The sequence below is a fragment of the Physeter macrocephalus genome, chromosome 16, assembly GCF_002837175.3.
Source record: "Physeter macrocephalus isolate SW-GA chromosome 16, ASM283717v5, whole genome shotgun sequence".
Classification (NCBI taxonomy): domain Eukaryota; kingdom Metazoa; phylum Chordata; class Mammalia; order Artiodactyla; family Physeteridae; genus Physeter; species Physeter macrocephalus.
Window position 1 is genome coordinate 60,923,557 of NC_041229.1, and position 16,456 is coordinate 60,940,012.

The window sequence follows — 16,456 nt, forward strand, 5'->3', positions numbered from 1 at the left end:
TTCTCCTTCAACTCTCTGGCTGTCCTTCAACTTAAGACGTTGAACAAGAAATTATTGTTGAGTTTGAAAACTTGTATGGTGCCTTTCAAAGCTTTCAAGCAGATTTTTCAGACCTCCAAAGGAAGAGATATATCATCTATTCCTGTATATTCTCTCAAGGAGTAAAAATTGGTTGCCAAACAACCTGACATTGAAGTGGATGAAACTACAGCAATTTTCATAGTCACCACCTTTCTGAAACACATTTGTATTTATATCCGAGAAATGGGAGAAAACAGATACATCTAGTTTCAGATACATCTGAAAGTCAACTTTATCAAATAGGATTTTCTGTACTTAGATTCCCTTAGTAGCCGGATAACACAGGTACTCAAATATTAGGTCTCTGGTCACCTAAGCTGAGTAAATTGGAGAGATAATGCACAAAGGAAGTGATTGTGATCTGAGCAGTGGCTGTGTGTGTTCTTGCTGTAAACAAGCAGGACACTATGGGCCTTCTGGGGACTGACCCACCCTCCCCCCACCTGTCCTTTGCCTATCTTTTGTTTGTAGAAAAACTTTTTCCTCTTAGGCCTTCTCTGAGTTCCAAAGAATAAATTTAATCAGAGAAGTGAGAAAATTCAGAAACAAAGCAAGCAGTTAATAAGACAAAATAATAGTTTTGTCATTAAACAAAGTCAAGGACCTTAAGTTCCTTCTCAAGGGCTGTAAGATGATATGCTGAGCCATATCCTTTGAGAGATTTTGCAGATGCTACAACCTCCACCAGGTGGAAGAAGTTAACTGCATGCTAATCACAAGCACATAGACCCCAGACCAGTTGGAACTAGAAAGTTGATGATGCTGACTCCCCATTACCTCACCACCAACCAATCAGAAGAAAGTCTATGAGGTGATCACTCACCCTTCAACCTTCTACTGCACACTGTCTTTAAAAACCTTTCACTAGAAGCCATGGGGAGTTTGGGTCTTTTGAGCATTTGCCACCCGGACTCCTTGTTTGGCACCTGCAATAAACAGTGCACTTTCCTTTCCCAAAACCCGGTGTCAGTAGACTGGCTTTACTGAGCTTGGGGAAGCGGACCCAAGTTTGGTTCGGTAAGACTACCCTCTCCTTCATCTGCTGTTTGAGGCACATCTTGTTGTCTTTTGTCAATTGCAAAGCTCTCAGGCCTTAGTCCTTGTCTTTGAAATATTTATAGAAGTACTTCTCCCTGCTCTCCTTAGAGAAGCCCAAGATTTCTAGACAGTGGGAATTCTTCCAAAGGCCAAAGTTTTGTCAGGTCATTGAGTCAAGTGGTGATGTGATGGGAAGTTTTGGGAGGCAGAGTGCTCTGCAGTAAACTGCTCAGCAGGTGAGGTATTATTCGCTGCTCAACTCAGTCTTAACGGATCATATGTGTGCTCCTCACAGGGTTATCTCGGTTCCTTGAACTAATCTAGGAAGAACAGGAGTCTCTCAGGCTGGGCCAGAATCTCTGAATAGGATCACAGAGGTCTGTTTAATACAGGCATCACATCTGAGATACAGATGAGTCCTCATAGCTCACATTTGTAGCTCAGTTCATAACATTAATTAAGGTTGGACCAACACTCAGTAGAAATGTTTCTGTGCATCTTCTTGCTGAGCCTGTGATGGCAATAGGCAACTACTTATGGTCCTGGAGATCCTGGATGGGGACTTCTCTTTTGGTGATGGTTTAACTTTGAAGACACAATCGATATTTTCTAAAAGGATCCAGATAACCATTTTATTAAAAAATATCTGTCTGATAATTCCAATATTTAATTCATTTGTAGTTCTGTGCCTGTTACATTTTTTCTCATTGATTTCTGTTATTGATAATATTTCTTGAAATGCTTGATAATATTTCATTGGGTGTGATTGCATAATAGACATTGTATGTGAAAAACTGCAGAGGTTATAGCTACTGTTCTTTTCCCAAAAATGCAGATCTTGCAGTGATTTACCATTTCTCAAAGATATATAAGCAGATGTACACAACGTTAATGGGAAAGGTAAAGAATGCTAGAGCAGGAATGGAACCTTACACACCTTGGGAAGAAATGAGAGAATCAAGCCCCATTCAGAAGATTCAAGACTACAAGTATCCCTTTGATATCAATTCCACCTGTGAGGAGAGCATCTTCAACAGAATTGTGGAAGATCTGTGCGCCAGAGAGCAAGAGACCTGTCAGACTGTGCACGTGATCAATGTGGACATGGATGACACCCTGAAGGACACCACCCTTGGAGCTTTGATTATCTGTGAGCTCTGCCAATGCCTCCAGCATGCTGATGACCTAGAAGGCCATCTGGCCCAGCTGCTCCTGGCAGTGGAGGGGAAAACTGGAAGGAGCTTTCTTCACATGGTCTGCTTCTACTGAAGATCTTGGGCTTCTTCAGACGTCAGAACTTGTGCCTGGAACTTTGAACTAGTCTGTATTTTCTGGGAGAGGTGTCTTTAATGACCTTTCCATTAAAATATCTTTGTATGATTTTTTTCAGGTGCACCTACCCAGGGAAGAAAATGGATGGGAAAAGCGTTTTATGGAAATTGGAACATGGACTACCAGTAGTCATAAAATCCCTTCCTATGTGGGAGACGATGCTCAAGGTACTTACCTTGGAAGAGACAATTCAGGGATCACATCACTCTGCAATGAAGTTACCATCCAGGAACTCCATTTTCCAGATGAGCAAACCATGGCTGATCCTTCCAGTCTCCTCCCTTCACCTCTGTCCAAATTATACAGCACCATTTTATGAACTGGCCTTCAAGGATTGGCTTAGCATAGTGCTTCTCAATGCCTTTGAAACATGATCCTCCCCTTGGGTCATGGTTATAATTTGGGCTCTGAGACCTTAATTCTCTCCTTTAAAAATTTTATTTTATTTTATCTTTTTACACTATTCTTTACTGTTTAACTGAAGTATAGTTGATATACAGTATTACATTAGTAATATTGTATATCAATATGCAAAAGGGGTACAGCAAGGTAATTCAAAATTTTATAGATTATACTCCATTTAAAGTTACTACAAGATAATGGCTGTATTTCACTGTGCTCTACAATATATCCTTGTTGCTTATCTATTTTATACCTAGTAGTTTGTGCCTCTTTATATATATATATATATATATATTTAATTGAAGAATAGTTGATTTACAATGTTGTGTTAGTTTCAGTTGTACAGCACAGTGATTCAGGTGTATAAGTGATTCAGGTGTATATATGTGTATATATATATATATACACATACATATATATATACACACATATATATACATATATATATTCTTTCTCACATTCTTTTCCCTTATAGGTTATTACAAAATTATGAGAATAGTTCCCTGTGCTATACAGTAGGTCTCATTTTTTAAAAATGTTTTATGTCTGGGTCACTGACTCTAACAAAAATTTTTCACAACTTATGTAAGATCTGACAACATTTTCATTTATGCCTGGCCTTTTCTCTAACAGGACTTTTAAGATCTTCCTGCTTCTCTTCTATTCTTGAAACAGTGCTTTTTACAACTTCCCAGGGACTTCCAAGGTCCAGTCAAGTTGCAGAAACCTCTGCTTCAAGGCAGGTGCTCTTAAGCCTTGGTGTAACACACAATCATATGAGTGTTTCTGAAAAACACAGTTCTATGGGCTCCACTCCCAGAGATACTGATTGGGGTCAAAATTTGCAAATTTTGCATTAACACATTCCCAGTTGATGTTGATGCTTCTGGTTTGGGGATTCCACTATGAGACTGAGTGTAAAAGACATCAGAAAGCCGGTGGAGGCCACTGGAGTCTTTCAAGAATTATCATGAGTTTAAGAAAATCAAAAGGAGAATGTGTGGTGTTCTTGTAACTCCTGAAACACTATCAGCAGGGATGTTTTCCAGAAGTCACTTTTTACTCTGGTGAATCATTTTATGATTTTATACACAAAACTATGTGTGCCTTCCTCTGATTTAACACAGTTACATTTGTAGAGTATCAATTGTATGAAAGAAATATGCAAAAACACTTTTAATTTTATGTATAACTGAATTAAGTGTAAGCATGGAAATTTCAAACACGTTTTCCACATGTGTGTTCACAGGTCACTGGAGCAGCTCGTGACAAGCTTGGGAATGGTCTAGGTATTTTGTCTAATACCAATAGTAACCCCATACACAGGTGAACAAACAGGGCTAACTAGAGATTTCAAAACGCTCCCAGTGGGTAACCATACCCTTGTGAATAATTAGATTTTCAGTTCATTTAATCACCTGATTGTTCTGATGACTGGATTGAGTTCTCTGGTCAGAGCCCACTATCCAAACCCAGTCAGTCAAGAGTTAACCCAATCAATTAGTCAATTAATCAATCAATCAAGAGTTCTCCAGGCACCAAGGGTGGGTGGTGACTTAATATAAGCCTGGTCTCTGTTTTTTGAAAGTATCCTAGTTGGAAGAGCTGGACGGAGGCAGTCTTCTCCCTGGCTTCAGAGTCCCCTAAATCTCCAGCTGTCTGGCTGGAGTCCCAAGTGGCGACCACCATGCCCTCCTCCTCGCTCTGGGTGGCTGTGGTCTGTATGAGTAACATGAATAGGAGCGTGGAAGCCCACAGCATCCTCATGAAGAAAGGGTTCAGTGTCAAGGCTTTTGGAGCCGGATCCCTTGTGAGGCTCCCAGGACCCACAGGCAACATCTATGTCCTTTGCTCAGTCTACTGTGCAAACTAACAAAAGGAACGGAATTATAAATGACTATTTCAGTATAGAATGGTCCGACAGAGCCGTACTTGAAGACACGGGAGAGCCGGTGGAGGCCGCTCCAGTCCCTGGAGAATCATCATGAATTCAAGAAAATCAATCGGAGGATGTGTAGTGTTCTTGTAACTCCTGAAACACTGTCAGCAGGGATGTTTTCCAGGAGTCGCTTTTTACACTGGTGAATCATTTTATTACTTTATGGGCAAAACTATAGGAATCCTCCTGAGATTTGACACAATTACACTTCTAGAGTATCAGCTGGTGAAAGGAATATGAAACAACCCTTGTAATTTTATGTAAAATTGACTTAAGTGTGAGCTTGGAAGTTTCAAACACGTTTTTCACAGACATATTCTCAAGTCACTGGAGGGGCTGGTGACAAGTTTTGGAGGAGTCTAGGTAATTTGCCTAATATCAACCGTAGCCCCATCCACAGATGCACCAATAGGGCTAAGTGGAGATTTCAAGACACACCCACGGGGTAGCCATACACTTGTGGAGATTTAGACGGTCAGGTGATTTAACGACTGGACGGTTCTGATGACTGGATTGGGTTCTCTGGTCAGAGCCCACTATCCAAACCCAATCACTCAAGAGTTAAGCCAATCATCAATCAAGAATTCTCCTCCCACTGTGGGGAGGTGACTCCATATAAACCCAGTTTCCGTTTTTTTGACACTAACACAGGTTGGGAGAGCTGGACCCAGCCAGTCAACCTCCTGGCTTCAGAGTTCCCTTGGACCCTGAAGTCCACTCATCTGGCTGGGAGTTCCAAGGAGCCGCCATCATGCCCTCCTCTCCACTCAGGATGGCTGTGGTCTGTATGAGTAACAAACACAGGAGCATGGAAGCCCACAGCATCCTCAGGAAGAAAGGTTTCAGCGTCAGGTCTTTTGGAATGGGATCCCTCGTGAGGTTCCCAGACTGGCACCCAAGGAACCAGTGGCTTATGATTTTTCAACTTCATATAAGATGATGCGCAAGGACCTTTCCTGTAAAGACTGAAAATACTACAAAGGAAATGGAGTCTTACACATCTTGAAAAGAAATGACAGAATCAAGCCTCACCCGGAAAGATTTCAAGAGTGCAGAGATCCCTTCGATGTCATCTTCACCTGTGCGGAGAGAGTCTATAACAGGGTGGTGGCAGATATGTGTGCCAGAGATCAGAAGACCTGGCAGCCTGTGCACGTGATCAACGTGGACATAGAGGACACCCTGGAATTAGCCACCCTTGGATCTCTGATCATCTGTGAGCTCTGTCAAGGTCTCCAGCAGGCAGAAGACATGGAAGGCAGTCTGGCTGCGTTGCTCCAGGCAGAGAAGGAGAAAACAGGAGGGAACTTTTTTCACACAGTCTGCTTCTACTGAAGATCTTGGCTGATTTCAGCTCCTTTGAACTTGTAAGTTCAAGTCAGTGCCTGTAAGTAAGAACTTGTGCCTGGACTTTTGGGCTAGCGGTATTTTCTGTGAGAAGAGTCCTCAAAGCCCTTTCCACTAAAGGCCATCTCTATGATATTTTTCAGGTACCCTTTTTTTCAACCCAGGGAAGGAAGTGGAGGAGAATATATTTCATGGGAAATGGAACATGGACCACCAGTCGGCATCCAAACCCTTCCAATTTGAGGGACAATGTTGTGGGTACTTGACTCAGAAGAAAGAATTCAGTGCTCACACGGCTCTGCAAGGAAGTTAACCTCGAGGACTCTGTTTTCCCGATGAACAAACCACGACTTATAATCGAGTGCTGGATAAGTGATGTGTTGAAGGATGCTCTGGAAAAACAACAACAACATTGTGTATTCCATCCATTTATATCAATTTCCTTTTGCCCTTCTGGCGAGGTGTATGTTAATTTTTTTTTTTTCGTGAGATAGGATTATATTAAATGTTTGAACTTTGAAATATTTTTATTTTTAGATTGTATGTCTTTTACTAATGCCAACTGTATTAGAAACTCAGGGTAGATAATGGGTGGCATTTATTACTAAAATCCTGGTATGATCTGTTCAATTAAATAGCTCATTAAATAAAATAAAACCTCTAATTTAAAGAAAAGGTGTCTTTTCATTTGTGGTAGGGGATGCATATTACAAATGGATCCCCTTGGTTTCTTATTGTTCAAGCCATTTGAATTCCATGGAGAAAAGCATTCTTTCCTAAGGAGAATTTTCTTTATGCTTAAAACATTCATCATTTTGAGTTTTGTGCTCCTCTGAAAGTGGATCCTTACTATTGGGAAGTAAAACACTCTTGGTTCTAATCAGCAGTGGCACCAGGTTCTGTGTGACTTGCAGGAGAAAATAAAGGAGAGGTAGTTGTGTTGGTTGAATTAGGTTACTTGTTATGTCACAAAGTAGATGTCGACTTTCTTTACAGAGTGTAGGCAGATTGGAGCAAAGTTGGACCTGTTGGGACTAGCTTGTACAGTAATTCCTGAGGATAAGAGTGGACCCAGTTGTAGGGTGGTGGCTCTGGAGAGGTGGAGTAGATATGGGACCAGAGAGATATTGTAGTTGAAATTATAGGACTTGCTGAAGAGCAGAGAGAGGGAGAAATTTAGAAGCACTCTCAATTTTCTGGTTTTCACCATAGGTGACCAGGTGCACGTACATTCATGTGGCAGTGCTGGTGGTAGGGCGGTGAGGGTTTCTTTCCTTGTAGATTCAGTACCCTTTATGATAAGTCTCTCCACTGATGGTTGGTAGGGAGGGTCAGGATAGGTGCCAGGAGGGGATAATCCATTGAGGCGATCATTTCATGTGATGGGAACACCAAATTGAAGTAGATTTTTAGGTAGTTTTGGGTGTTCTGAAGATAGAAATGTTTTGTCCAGTTGATATTATTTTTGCTGGAAAATCCATTTTGAGGAAAATTTAATATGTTGTTAATTGAGTTCCTATCTGTTTGGGCAAGTCAAGGAAAATATGACAGATGAGTAAAATGTTGCAGGTGCTAAAATGGAGTGATTACAGTGATGAATTACAAAATATAAAGTGTATATAAAATAGATAACTAATAAGGACCTACTCTATAGCACAAGGAACTCTTTTCAACTCTGTAATGAGCTATATGGGAAAAGAATCTAAAAAAGAGTGGATATATATATGTATAACTGATTCACTTTGCTGTACAGTAGAAACTAATACAACATTGTAAATGAACTATTGTCCAATAAAAATTAAAAATAATATAATACATTTACTTTAAAAAAACAAAATATAAAGTGTATGTGAATAAGTGAAAAGGAATGGGACTGGATTAAATAGATGGTGGAACATTGTTTGTCTAAGAGTCCTTATAGGTCATAAACATATAAAAGAGATTGGAGGGCTTCCCTGGTGGCGCAGTGGTTGAGAATCTGCCTGCCAATGCAGGGGACGCGGGTTCGCGCCCTGGTCTGGGAAGATCCCACATGCCGCAGAGCAACTGGGCCCATGAGCCACAAATACTGAGCGACAAATCCAACCTTTAAAAACATCCTGTCCCCCTATGGCTATTGTCTGTATTGATTACTTCCCGTTGTATTTGGAGTGTGACTTCTGTCATGTATATAATTTAGAAACCATTCACTCTTCTAAATGCAGCCAGAAGTGTTCTTTTGTTTGTTTGTTCAAATTGTTTATTTTTATTTATTTATTTATGGCTGTGTTGGGTCTTCGCTGCTGCGCGAGGGCTTTCTCTAGCTGCGGCGAGTGGGGGCCACTCTTCATCGCGGTGCGCGGGCCTCTCACTGTCGCGGGCCTCTTACTGTCACGGCCTCAACTAGAGAAAGCCCGCGCACAGCAGCGAAGACCCAACACAGCCAAAAATAAGTAAATACATAAATTAAAAAAAAAAAGAGATTGGAAAGTTAGAACTTTAATGTTGGTGAATTTACTGTTTCGATTTTGATCTAGTGGTAGAGTTCTTTTTTTTTTTTTTAAATAAATTTATTTATTTATTTATTTATTTTTGGCTGTGTTGGGTCTTTGTTTCTGTGCGAGCGAGGGCTTTCTCCAGTTGCGGCGAGTGGGGGCCACTCTTCATCGCGGTGCGCGGGCCTCTCACTGTCGCGGGCCTCTTACTGTCACGGCCTCTCCCGTTGCGGAGCACAGGCTCCAAACGCACAGGCTCAGTAGTTGTGGCTCACGGGCTTAGTTGCTCCGTGGCATGTGGTATCTTCCCTGACCAGGGCTTGAACCCATGTCCCCTGCATTGGCAGGCAGATTCGTAACCACTGCGCCACCAGGGAAGCCCAGTGGTAGAGTTCTTGATGGAACTGTAGAAGTTGGTGTCTCTTGTAGAGTTAGAAAATTGCAGTTGAGGGACTTCCCAGGTAGCCCAGTGGTTGGGACTTCACCTTCCAAGGTAGGGGGTGGGGGTTCGATCCCTGGTCAGGGAGCTAAGATCCCACATGCCTTGCAGGAAAAAAGCCAAAAAATAAAACAGAAGCAATATTGTAACCAATTCAGTAAAGACTAAAAAAAATGGTCCACATCACAAAAATCTTTAAAAAAAAGATGCAGTTGAGGAAGATGTCAAAACCCTGAACATCGTGGGCATTGAGTGGGTAAACTTTTGGTTGCTGGAGTTGCTAAGAATGAGAGCAGAAGGTGAGTTAAAGATCACCTGGGAGGCTGCCTGGGCCCATGTTTCCTCCTGAACCCCTGCAGCACATGGGGCTTCCTTGTGCGGAGAGTCAGAGACAGATTAGAAGGGGTGATTGGAACACAGAGATCATTTACATGGAGCTGTAGATGTTACCCACAGTGTTTAGCCAGGACTGCGAACTGCTGGCAGCATTCCAAAGGTATCTTCGGGTCTTACTCGTGGTGAGTGCAGTCCTAGGATGCCGAGTCCTGATCTTCATCATTGGACAGTCCTTTTACCAGTATTTTAGGATGTTCTTCATTGTGGCAAGTTCTTTCCAGCTTCAGATCCACCAAAGTTGAGTCAGAATTTGGACCAGAAAGCTGCTAAATTCTCTGTGGTCCTCCGGGTGCTACATTAAAAAAAATTGGGTGGGGAGGATGGGGCTAGATCAGGTGTTAGTTAAATATGGTGGGAGAATAGTTGCCATGTGGTCTGAACACCACTGGTGTTGGTAGTTTTGCTAAAGGGAGGGGAAGTTATGTTTGTAAGTTGTAATTGTAGCTAACAATAATATCGTTCTGTCTAACCATGAGGAATGGGAAATAAAGATTTAGATGTGCTGCTGGAAATACAGCAGTTTCTTGAGTAGACAGACATGGTTCCAGTTAAGATGCAGAGGCAAATGGAATATTTAGAAGGTTGTTGAAGATGAAGTGGCAGCATTTAGATGCAAATTGCTGTAAGATATGAATATACATGTAACTAGAAAGGTTAGGTATGCCAAGGATGGCTTTGTGACTGGGACTGGGCACATGGACATAGCTGCAGGTGCGTCTGATCAAGTTTTATTTCTTGACCTGGGTGATGTTTGCCTTATAAGAATTTGTTAGGCCATTCATTTGTTTTGTTTTATTTTCTGTATTTGTGTGTCTGTTTACAATAACAATTTTAAAAAATCCAAAAATGGCAGAAATACTTTATAATCCAAGAAGCAATAACCTCACAATATAAGTGTGTCAGTAGCTTCATTTGTAATTATTTTATTTCAATTCCCTCACTTCCCAAGTCCAATCTACCCCGATGTTGCTTCTTGATTATATATTCACATTCTGACTGTTGTTCCTGCTTTCACTTCACTGTAAATCCACTGGGCAGAGGATATAATACTTCCACCTCACTCCATTGGCCAAAGCAGGTCATGAGGCCATCACAGTTGCAAGGGAGTGGATAATAGACTGTAGCTCATGATGGAGGAGTTGTCTTGTGTGGACAGCAGAGGGAAGAATTATTGCCATCCATTTGTGCAGATAGTCCCACTCGACACACTATCAGATTGACAAATGTTCAATGACTTGACAATATAGTCTACAGGCAAGTTTGTGAGGAAAAAGTTACTTTCATACATTGCTGTTAGTAATGAAAGATAGTGTAGCCTCTCCAAGGGAATCTATACACATAGGACAAAACTACAAATGCATTTACCCCTTGACCAAGGTAACCCTACTTGTGGAAATAGACCATCAGATCTTTCAATAGAATTATCCAACTGGAGAAGAGACAGAAAATGCAGAAAAATCAAGAGACTTTCAAATACTAATGCAACAATGTCAAAAGGTCTAACATATGTGTTGTTGTTGGGATGTCGAAATGAAATGAGAGAAGGGGACAGAAAAATGTTTTATAAGAAATAATTGCTGAATATATCCAAATGTGATAAAAACAATAAATTTACAGATTCAAAAATCTCTGAGAACTTCAAGGACTTTATAAACAAAGAAAGCTATCTATGTGTAGGCCTCTGCAGATCAAACTGAAAATTAAGATAAAGTGAACAATCTTGAATGCAGTTAAAGGAGTTAGTTAGGCAAATGAAATAGAGGAATGTTCTAAGGCATCAAGACTCACAAGTCTCCTACTAACTGCTAAGCTCGTACAATTCTATACCCTTAGACAACAGAGGTAAACATCAGTATTCATGACTCTGGAATTTGAAACTCATGTGAATTTCATTAATTGTTTTCATGAAGAATAAAACTTTAGAAACCATGAGTCCATATTAATTGTAAGTATTTATATTCCTGTTGCATTACAATAGGCCTGAAGCAAGGCTGGTTTACATGGTAGATGATTTATGTGTCAGATTATCTGGAGATGAAAAAGAGAGAAAAGGAGTGAGAGGAAGTGAGGAAGATGTGAAGTGGTCTTAGAGACCCAGCCCATTTAGGAAGAAGGTGAGGCTCTTGGAGACAGTTCTGTCCCTGGAGCCCTGGTGTAAGTGCTTTCCCTCAAGGGCTCTCGTGACAGAGGATAAAGAGCCCAAATCCTGCAACAAGGTAAATTTCATCTCCAATTGAATGGCTGTTTCTGAAGACTCAGTCTAAGGCTGATAAATGAATTATACACCTGCAGATGGGGTTGGTTCAAGGACGAAGGTAAGTGCTGGGCAGGTGTTATGTTCCAGACAAGCCAGAGGGTATAGGACACTTGGAGGCTGTTCATACGTGTGGAATGATAGTGACCAGAGACACAAATCTGGTTGGTTCTAGCAGAAGTGGAGGGTGAGGTCTGGGGAGGGAGGTGAGAATACATGGTCTATCTGATGTTCCTGAAAGTTAGTAAATAAAGAGTCATCATCCAAAAAATAACTAGTGCTCAAAAAGTGGACCGGGCATTAGAAGATGGAGATACTGACTTAGACTGCAGATATGTCTTGGCAAATATGAGAGGAGCCCTGAGATGTCTGGGATCTGTGCTGGGGTTCCTAAAGCAGAGTGTGGAAAGAGGAGACCTCCAGGCCCACTTAGGCAGATGTGAGAAGAAAACATGAGACAGGAGACATTTGAAAGGGAATTTCTAGGATGAATGTGTATTACACCAAAGTCACTCTATCAGGAGACCAAACGGGCAAATACTCCTGAGTTCCCTGGCTTCCATTTTTCAGTGTAAAAAAACCAAAAAAACAAACAGCACTTCCCTTTTACTCCTTTTCTCCAAACACACACCCATCCTCAGCTTCTATCATCTCCTCCCTTCTCAAGCCCCTCTCTGTGTTGAATTGTGTCTTTCTGGCTTTTTCCTTCTCACAGAGCAGCCCTATGCTCTCCAGAGACAGTTCCCTGTATCAAGGCCAGTGACTAGACTCTCTTGACCAGTAACTCTAATTGTAGAACAGTTTCTTCCATCACTGGGATGATGGTTATAGGAGTTGATTTTCCTCCCCTCAAAGAAAAAACAGAGGCACCAAGAGAGGTAACCTGGGATGGAAGATAAACTGTTAATGAGCCTAAGACATAACTTATACTGAGATAGATATTCTGAGATACCCATCAACAGAAAGAATCAACATTTGTCTCCAATTTTCTAAAACCACCTGCTTAAAGTTTGCTTCACTCTCAAACTTAAACCCCTAGGATCCTGGAAGTTTCCCATTTTTTTCTGCATCTGGATTAATGAATGAATGAATGTACACTAAGAACCAAATGACAATATTTCCGCCTGCAGAAAAATCTTCCAAATGTCATCCCCATCCCCTCCCAGCACTAATGCCTTATTTTCCAATTTCAGTCATTTCTAAACGTAGTTCCTAAGATGTGAGCATGAACAGTGTGTCACCTCAGGCACACAGGCCCTGTCAGTGTTATTCCTTAACCTTGTCTACTGAATCCCTTCACAAGTGTGCAAATTGTATGTGGTGAATTCAGAGATTTTAAATCTCATTTCCATCAGTTAGGCCAAATCTACCTGTATGACCCCACACGCTGCTTTCTTCAATATTTCCTGTGCATAGCCGCCTGGATCTGAACGAACACTGTTAATAAATGGTATACTTCAATTTGAATACCTACATTTTCCATATTACTACGTTCTCTTTTCATTCTCTTTATGATAAACCATCCACCACAAGGTGAAGTTCAAGTTTATATTAAAGAAACCTCTTGTTACAGCCTTCACAGGTATATGTAATGATTTCCTTTGAATATTCATAAGCCTCTGTTGGTAGGAGAAATATATACAATGATATGTTTTGTTTGATTATCTGGAGATATGCATATCTTTTATTTAGACTGTCACTCATTGAAGCAGAGAACATACCCTATTGACTTTTTATGTTTCTTATTATTTGCATGTTCAGAGAAGATAGAGAGTGTGAGATATGCCAAAAGAATATTCCAGGAAAATCTGGATTTTTCATCTCTGTGAGTATGAGGTGATGTCTCTGGTGGTATCCATGGGTATGTTTCCTTAAACCACACTGGTGTCAGTCACACAGTCTTCCACTTGCTGGGCATCCCTGGCCTAGAGGACCAGCACATGTGTGTTTCCATCCCTTTCTTCTTTTCATACGTCATTACCCTATCTGGGAACAGCCTTCTCATCTTCATTATTGTGACAAAGCACAGCCTCCATGAACCCATGTACCTCTTCCTCTGCATGCTGGCTGGGGCAGACTTTGTCCTCTCCATATGCATAGTACCTCAGGCATTGGCCATCTTCTGGTTCTGTGCTGGGGAGATCTCCTTGAATCGTTGCATCACACAGTTCTTCATTACACACAGCACTTTCATGTCTGAGTCAGGGACCTTGCTGGTGGTGGCATTTGACTGCTACATTGCCATATGCTTCTACCCACTGAGATACACCACTATTCTTACACACACACTGATTGGGAAAATTGGTGTTACCATCTTTCTGAGAAGTTATTGTATGATTTTCCCCATGATATTTCTTCTGAAAAGATTGACTTTCTGCCAAAGTAATATAATTCCACACACCTGTTGTGAACACATTGGCTTGGCCAAATATGCTTGTAATGACATACGAGTAAACATCTGGTATGGACTCTTTGTTATAATGTCAACAGTGGTCTTAGATGTCCTATTAATTTTCGTTTCCTACACACTTATTCTCCATGGTGTCTTCCACGTGCCTTCCCAAGATGCTTGTCACAAGGCTCTCAACACGTGTGGCTCTCATGTCTGCATCATCATCCTCTTTCATGGGCCTGCAATCATCACAACGCTTACTCAGCAGTTTGGAAGCCAGGTTCCACCTCATATTCACATCTTGTTGGATAATGTGTGCATTCTGGCTCCACCTATGCTGAATCCCATCACTTATGGGATCAAGACCGAGCAAATTCGAGAGCAGGTAGCTCACATATTTTTTCCAAATGCAGAAATAACTTTGGAGGAGGAACAGTGTTTTCAGCATCTCTAGCTATCCATGATGTGAACTATGGAACTGGTGGATATAAATGCTAGTGGTAAACTGACACAGTAGGTAATAGTTTAGTGAATTGTTTCTGTAGAATGTTCACCAGGTAGGTACTGAACTTCCAGTTTCTACTGTCAAAGCAGTACAGTGAGCAGTGTCATGTTTGACTGAGTAAGCTCCATCCTGCACAGAGTATGTGGCTAGAAATAGGACTTCCCAAAGTCTTACATCTTACATATCACTAACCTGATCTTTGGTAATAGAATAAATGAGAACAATGCTCTGGTTTCACATTTTTTTCAATTAATCGTCACTGAGTTTCTCATCCTTTGAGACATCTTGTGACATCCCTGAACGATCACATATAAACCTGCATTCCTTTATGTCTTTCTATGTAGCTAAGTGACTTTCTTAGAATCAGTGATTCTTAGGGTTTCAGGTATTTTTATTATACTATAATTTATATCTTATCACATATATGTCAGAGTACAGGAATGTAAGTGAATTGCTTGAATCACATTTCCAAAACCCTTTGGGAGACTGAGGCTGATCCCTTGTGTAATGGGAAAATGCTAATGTGGTATATGATGGGTGCTATGTACCAGGAGAATGTTGAAGAACGGGAAGTCCCTCAATCTTCACATCAGACCATGATCTTCAGTGATCTCATCAGCTGGGCAGTCAAGGACTGTTTTTTGGCCTCCTTTAATGCAGTACTTCCTAGATCAATTTCCAAGGAATCTGCACTTCCATTGACCCACCAGCTCATTAACTCTTTACCTTTCCCAATTCATGCCATACTCCAAATATATCCGTGCTTTGTCTTGGGATAACATCTCTAAACTTGTAGAAAATATTTTCTCCCAGGTTTATTGAGATATAATTGCCATACAACATTGTGTAATTTAAGGTGTATATCTTGTTGTTCCTACACACTTAGTTTTTTACAGCATGATTACCACAGTAGCATTAGTTAACGCCTCCATCATCGAACAAAACTATCATTTCCTTTTTTTGTGGTGAGAACATCTAAGATGTACAGTGTTATCGACTTTCAAGTATATGACACAGTGTTGTTCACTCTAATCACCATGCTGTTATTATCCTGAGAACTTAGTCCTCTTCTAACTGGTAGTTTGTACCCTTTGACCAACATCTCCTCCTTTCCCCCACCCCCAGACTCTGGCAACCACCTTTCTATTACCAATCTCTCTGAGCTCAACTTTTTCTTTTTTTTTAATATTTATTTTTGGCTGTGTTGGGTCTTCGTTTCTGTGCGAGGGCTTTCTCTAGTTGCGGCAAGCGGGGGCCACCCTTCATCGCGATGCGCGGGCCTCTTCACTATCACGGTCTCTCATTGCGGAGCACAGGCTCCAGACGCGCAGGCTCAGTAGTTGTGGCTCACGGGCTTAGCTGCTCCGCAGCATGTGGGATCCTCCCAGACCAGGGCTCGAACCCGTGTCCCCTGCATTAGCAGGCAGATTCTCAACCACTGCGCCACCAGGGAAGCCCTCAACTTTTTTAGATTTCACATACAAGTGATATCACACAGTATTTATTTTTTTCTGTCTAACCTATTTCACTTGACATAATGTCATCAAGTTCCATCTATGTTATCACAAATGGCAGGATTTATTTCTTTTTTAATCTGGAATAATATTTCATGATATATATGCTGCATTTTCTTTATCTATCCATGCATCCATGTACACTTAGGTTGTCGCCATGCCTTAGCTATTGTAAATAATGCTGCAATAATAAACCTGGGGGTGCAGATGATTTTTGAGTCAGTATTTTCATTTCCTTCAGATAAATACCCAGAAGTGCAATTTGAGGATCACATGGTAGCTATATTTTTAATTTTTTGAGGGACCTCCATACTCTTTTCTGTAGTGGCTGCAACAATTTACA

At 41.1% G+C, this 16,456-nt stretch overlaps 2 protein-coding genes across 2 annotated transcripts; both read left to right on the top strand.

Annotated features, from left to right (window-relative positions):
* The first annotated feature begins 5,543 nt into the window (after positions 1-5,543).
* On the top strand, positions 5,544-6,489 carry LOC102996216 (RNA polymerase II subunit A C-terminal domain phosphatase SSU72 like protein 3-like). Its single transcript, XM_055091643.1, is given in 3 exon segments — positions 5,544-5,679; positions 5,682-6,159; positions 6,283-6,489. Coding segments are annotated over 2 exon segments (582 nt in total). The 3' UTR covers positions 6,128-6,159; positions 6,283-6,489.
* Positions 6,490-10,143: 3,654 nt separating this feature from the next.
* LOC102973390 (olfactory receptor 52B4-like) lies at positions 10,144-14,548 on the top strand. Its single transcript, XM_007116850.2, has 2 exons — positions 10,144-10,159; positions 13,539-14,548. The coding sequence occupies exons 1-2, from the start codon at positions 10,144-10,146 to the stop codon at positions 14,546-14,548; spliced, it is 1,026 nt and encodes a 341-aa protein (XP_007116912.2).
* Positions 14,549-16,456: the final 1,908 nt, after the last annotated feature.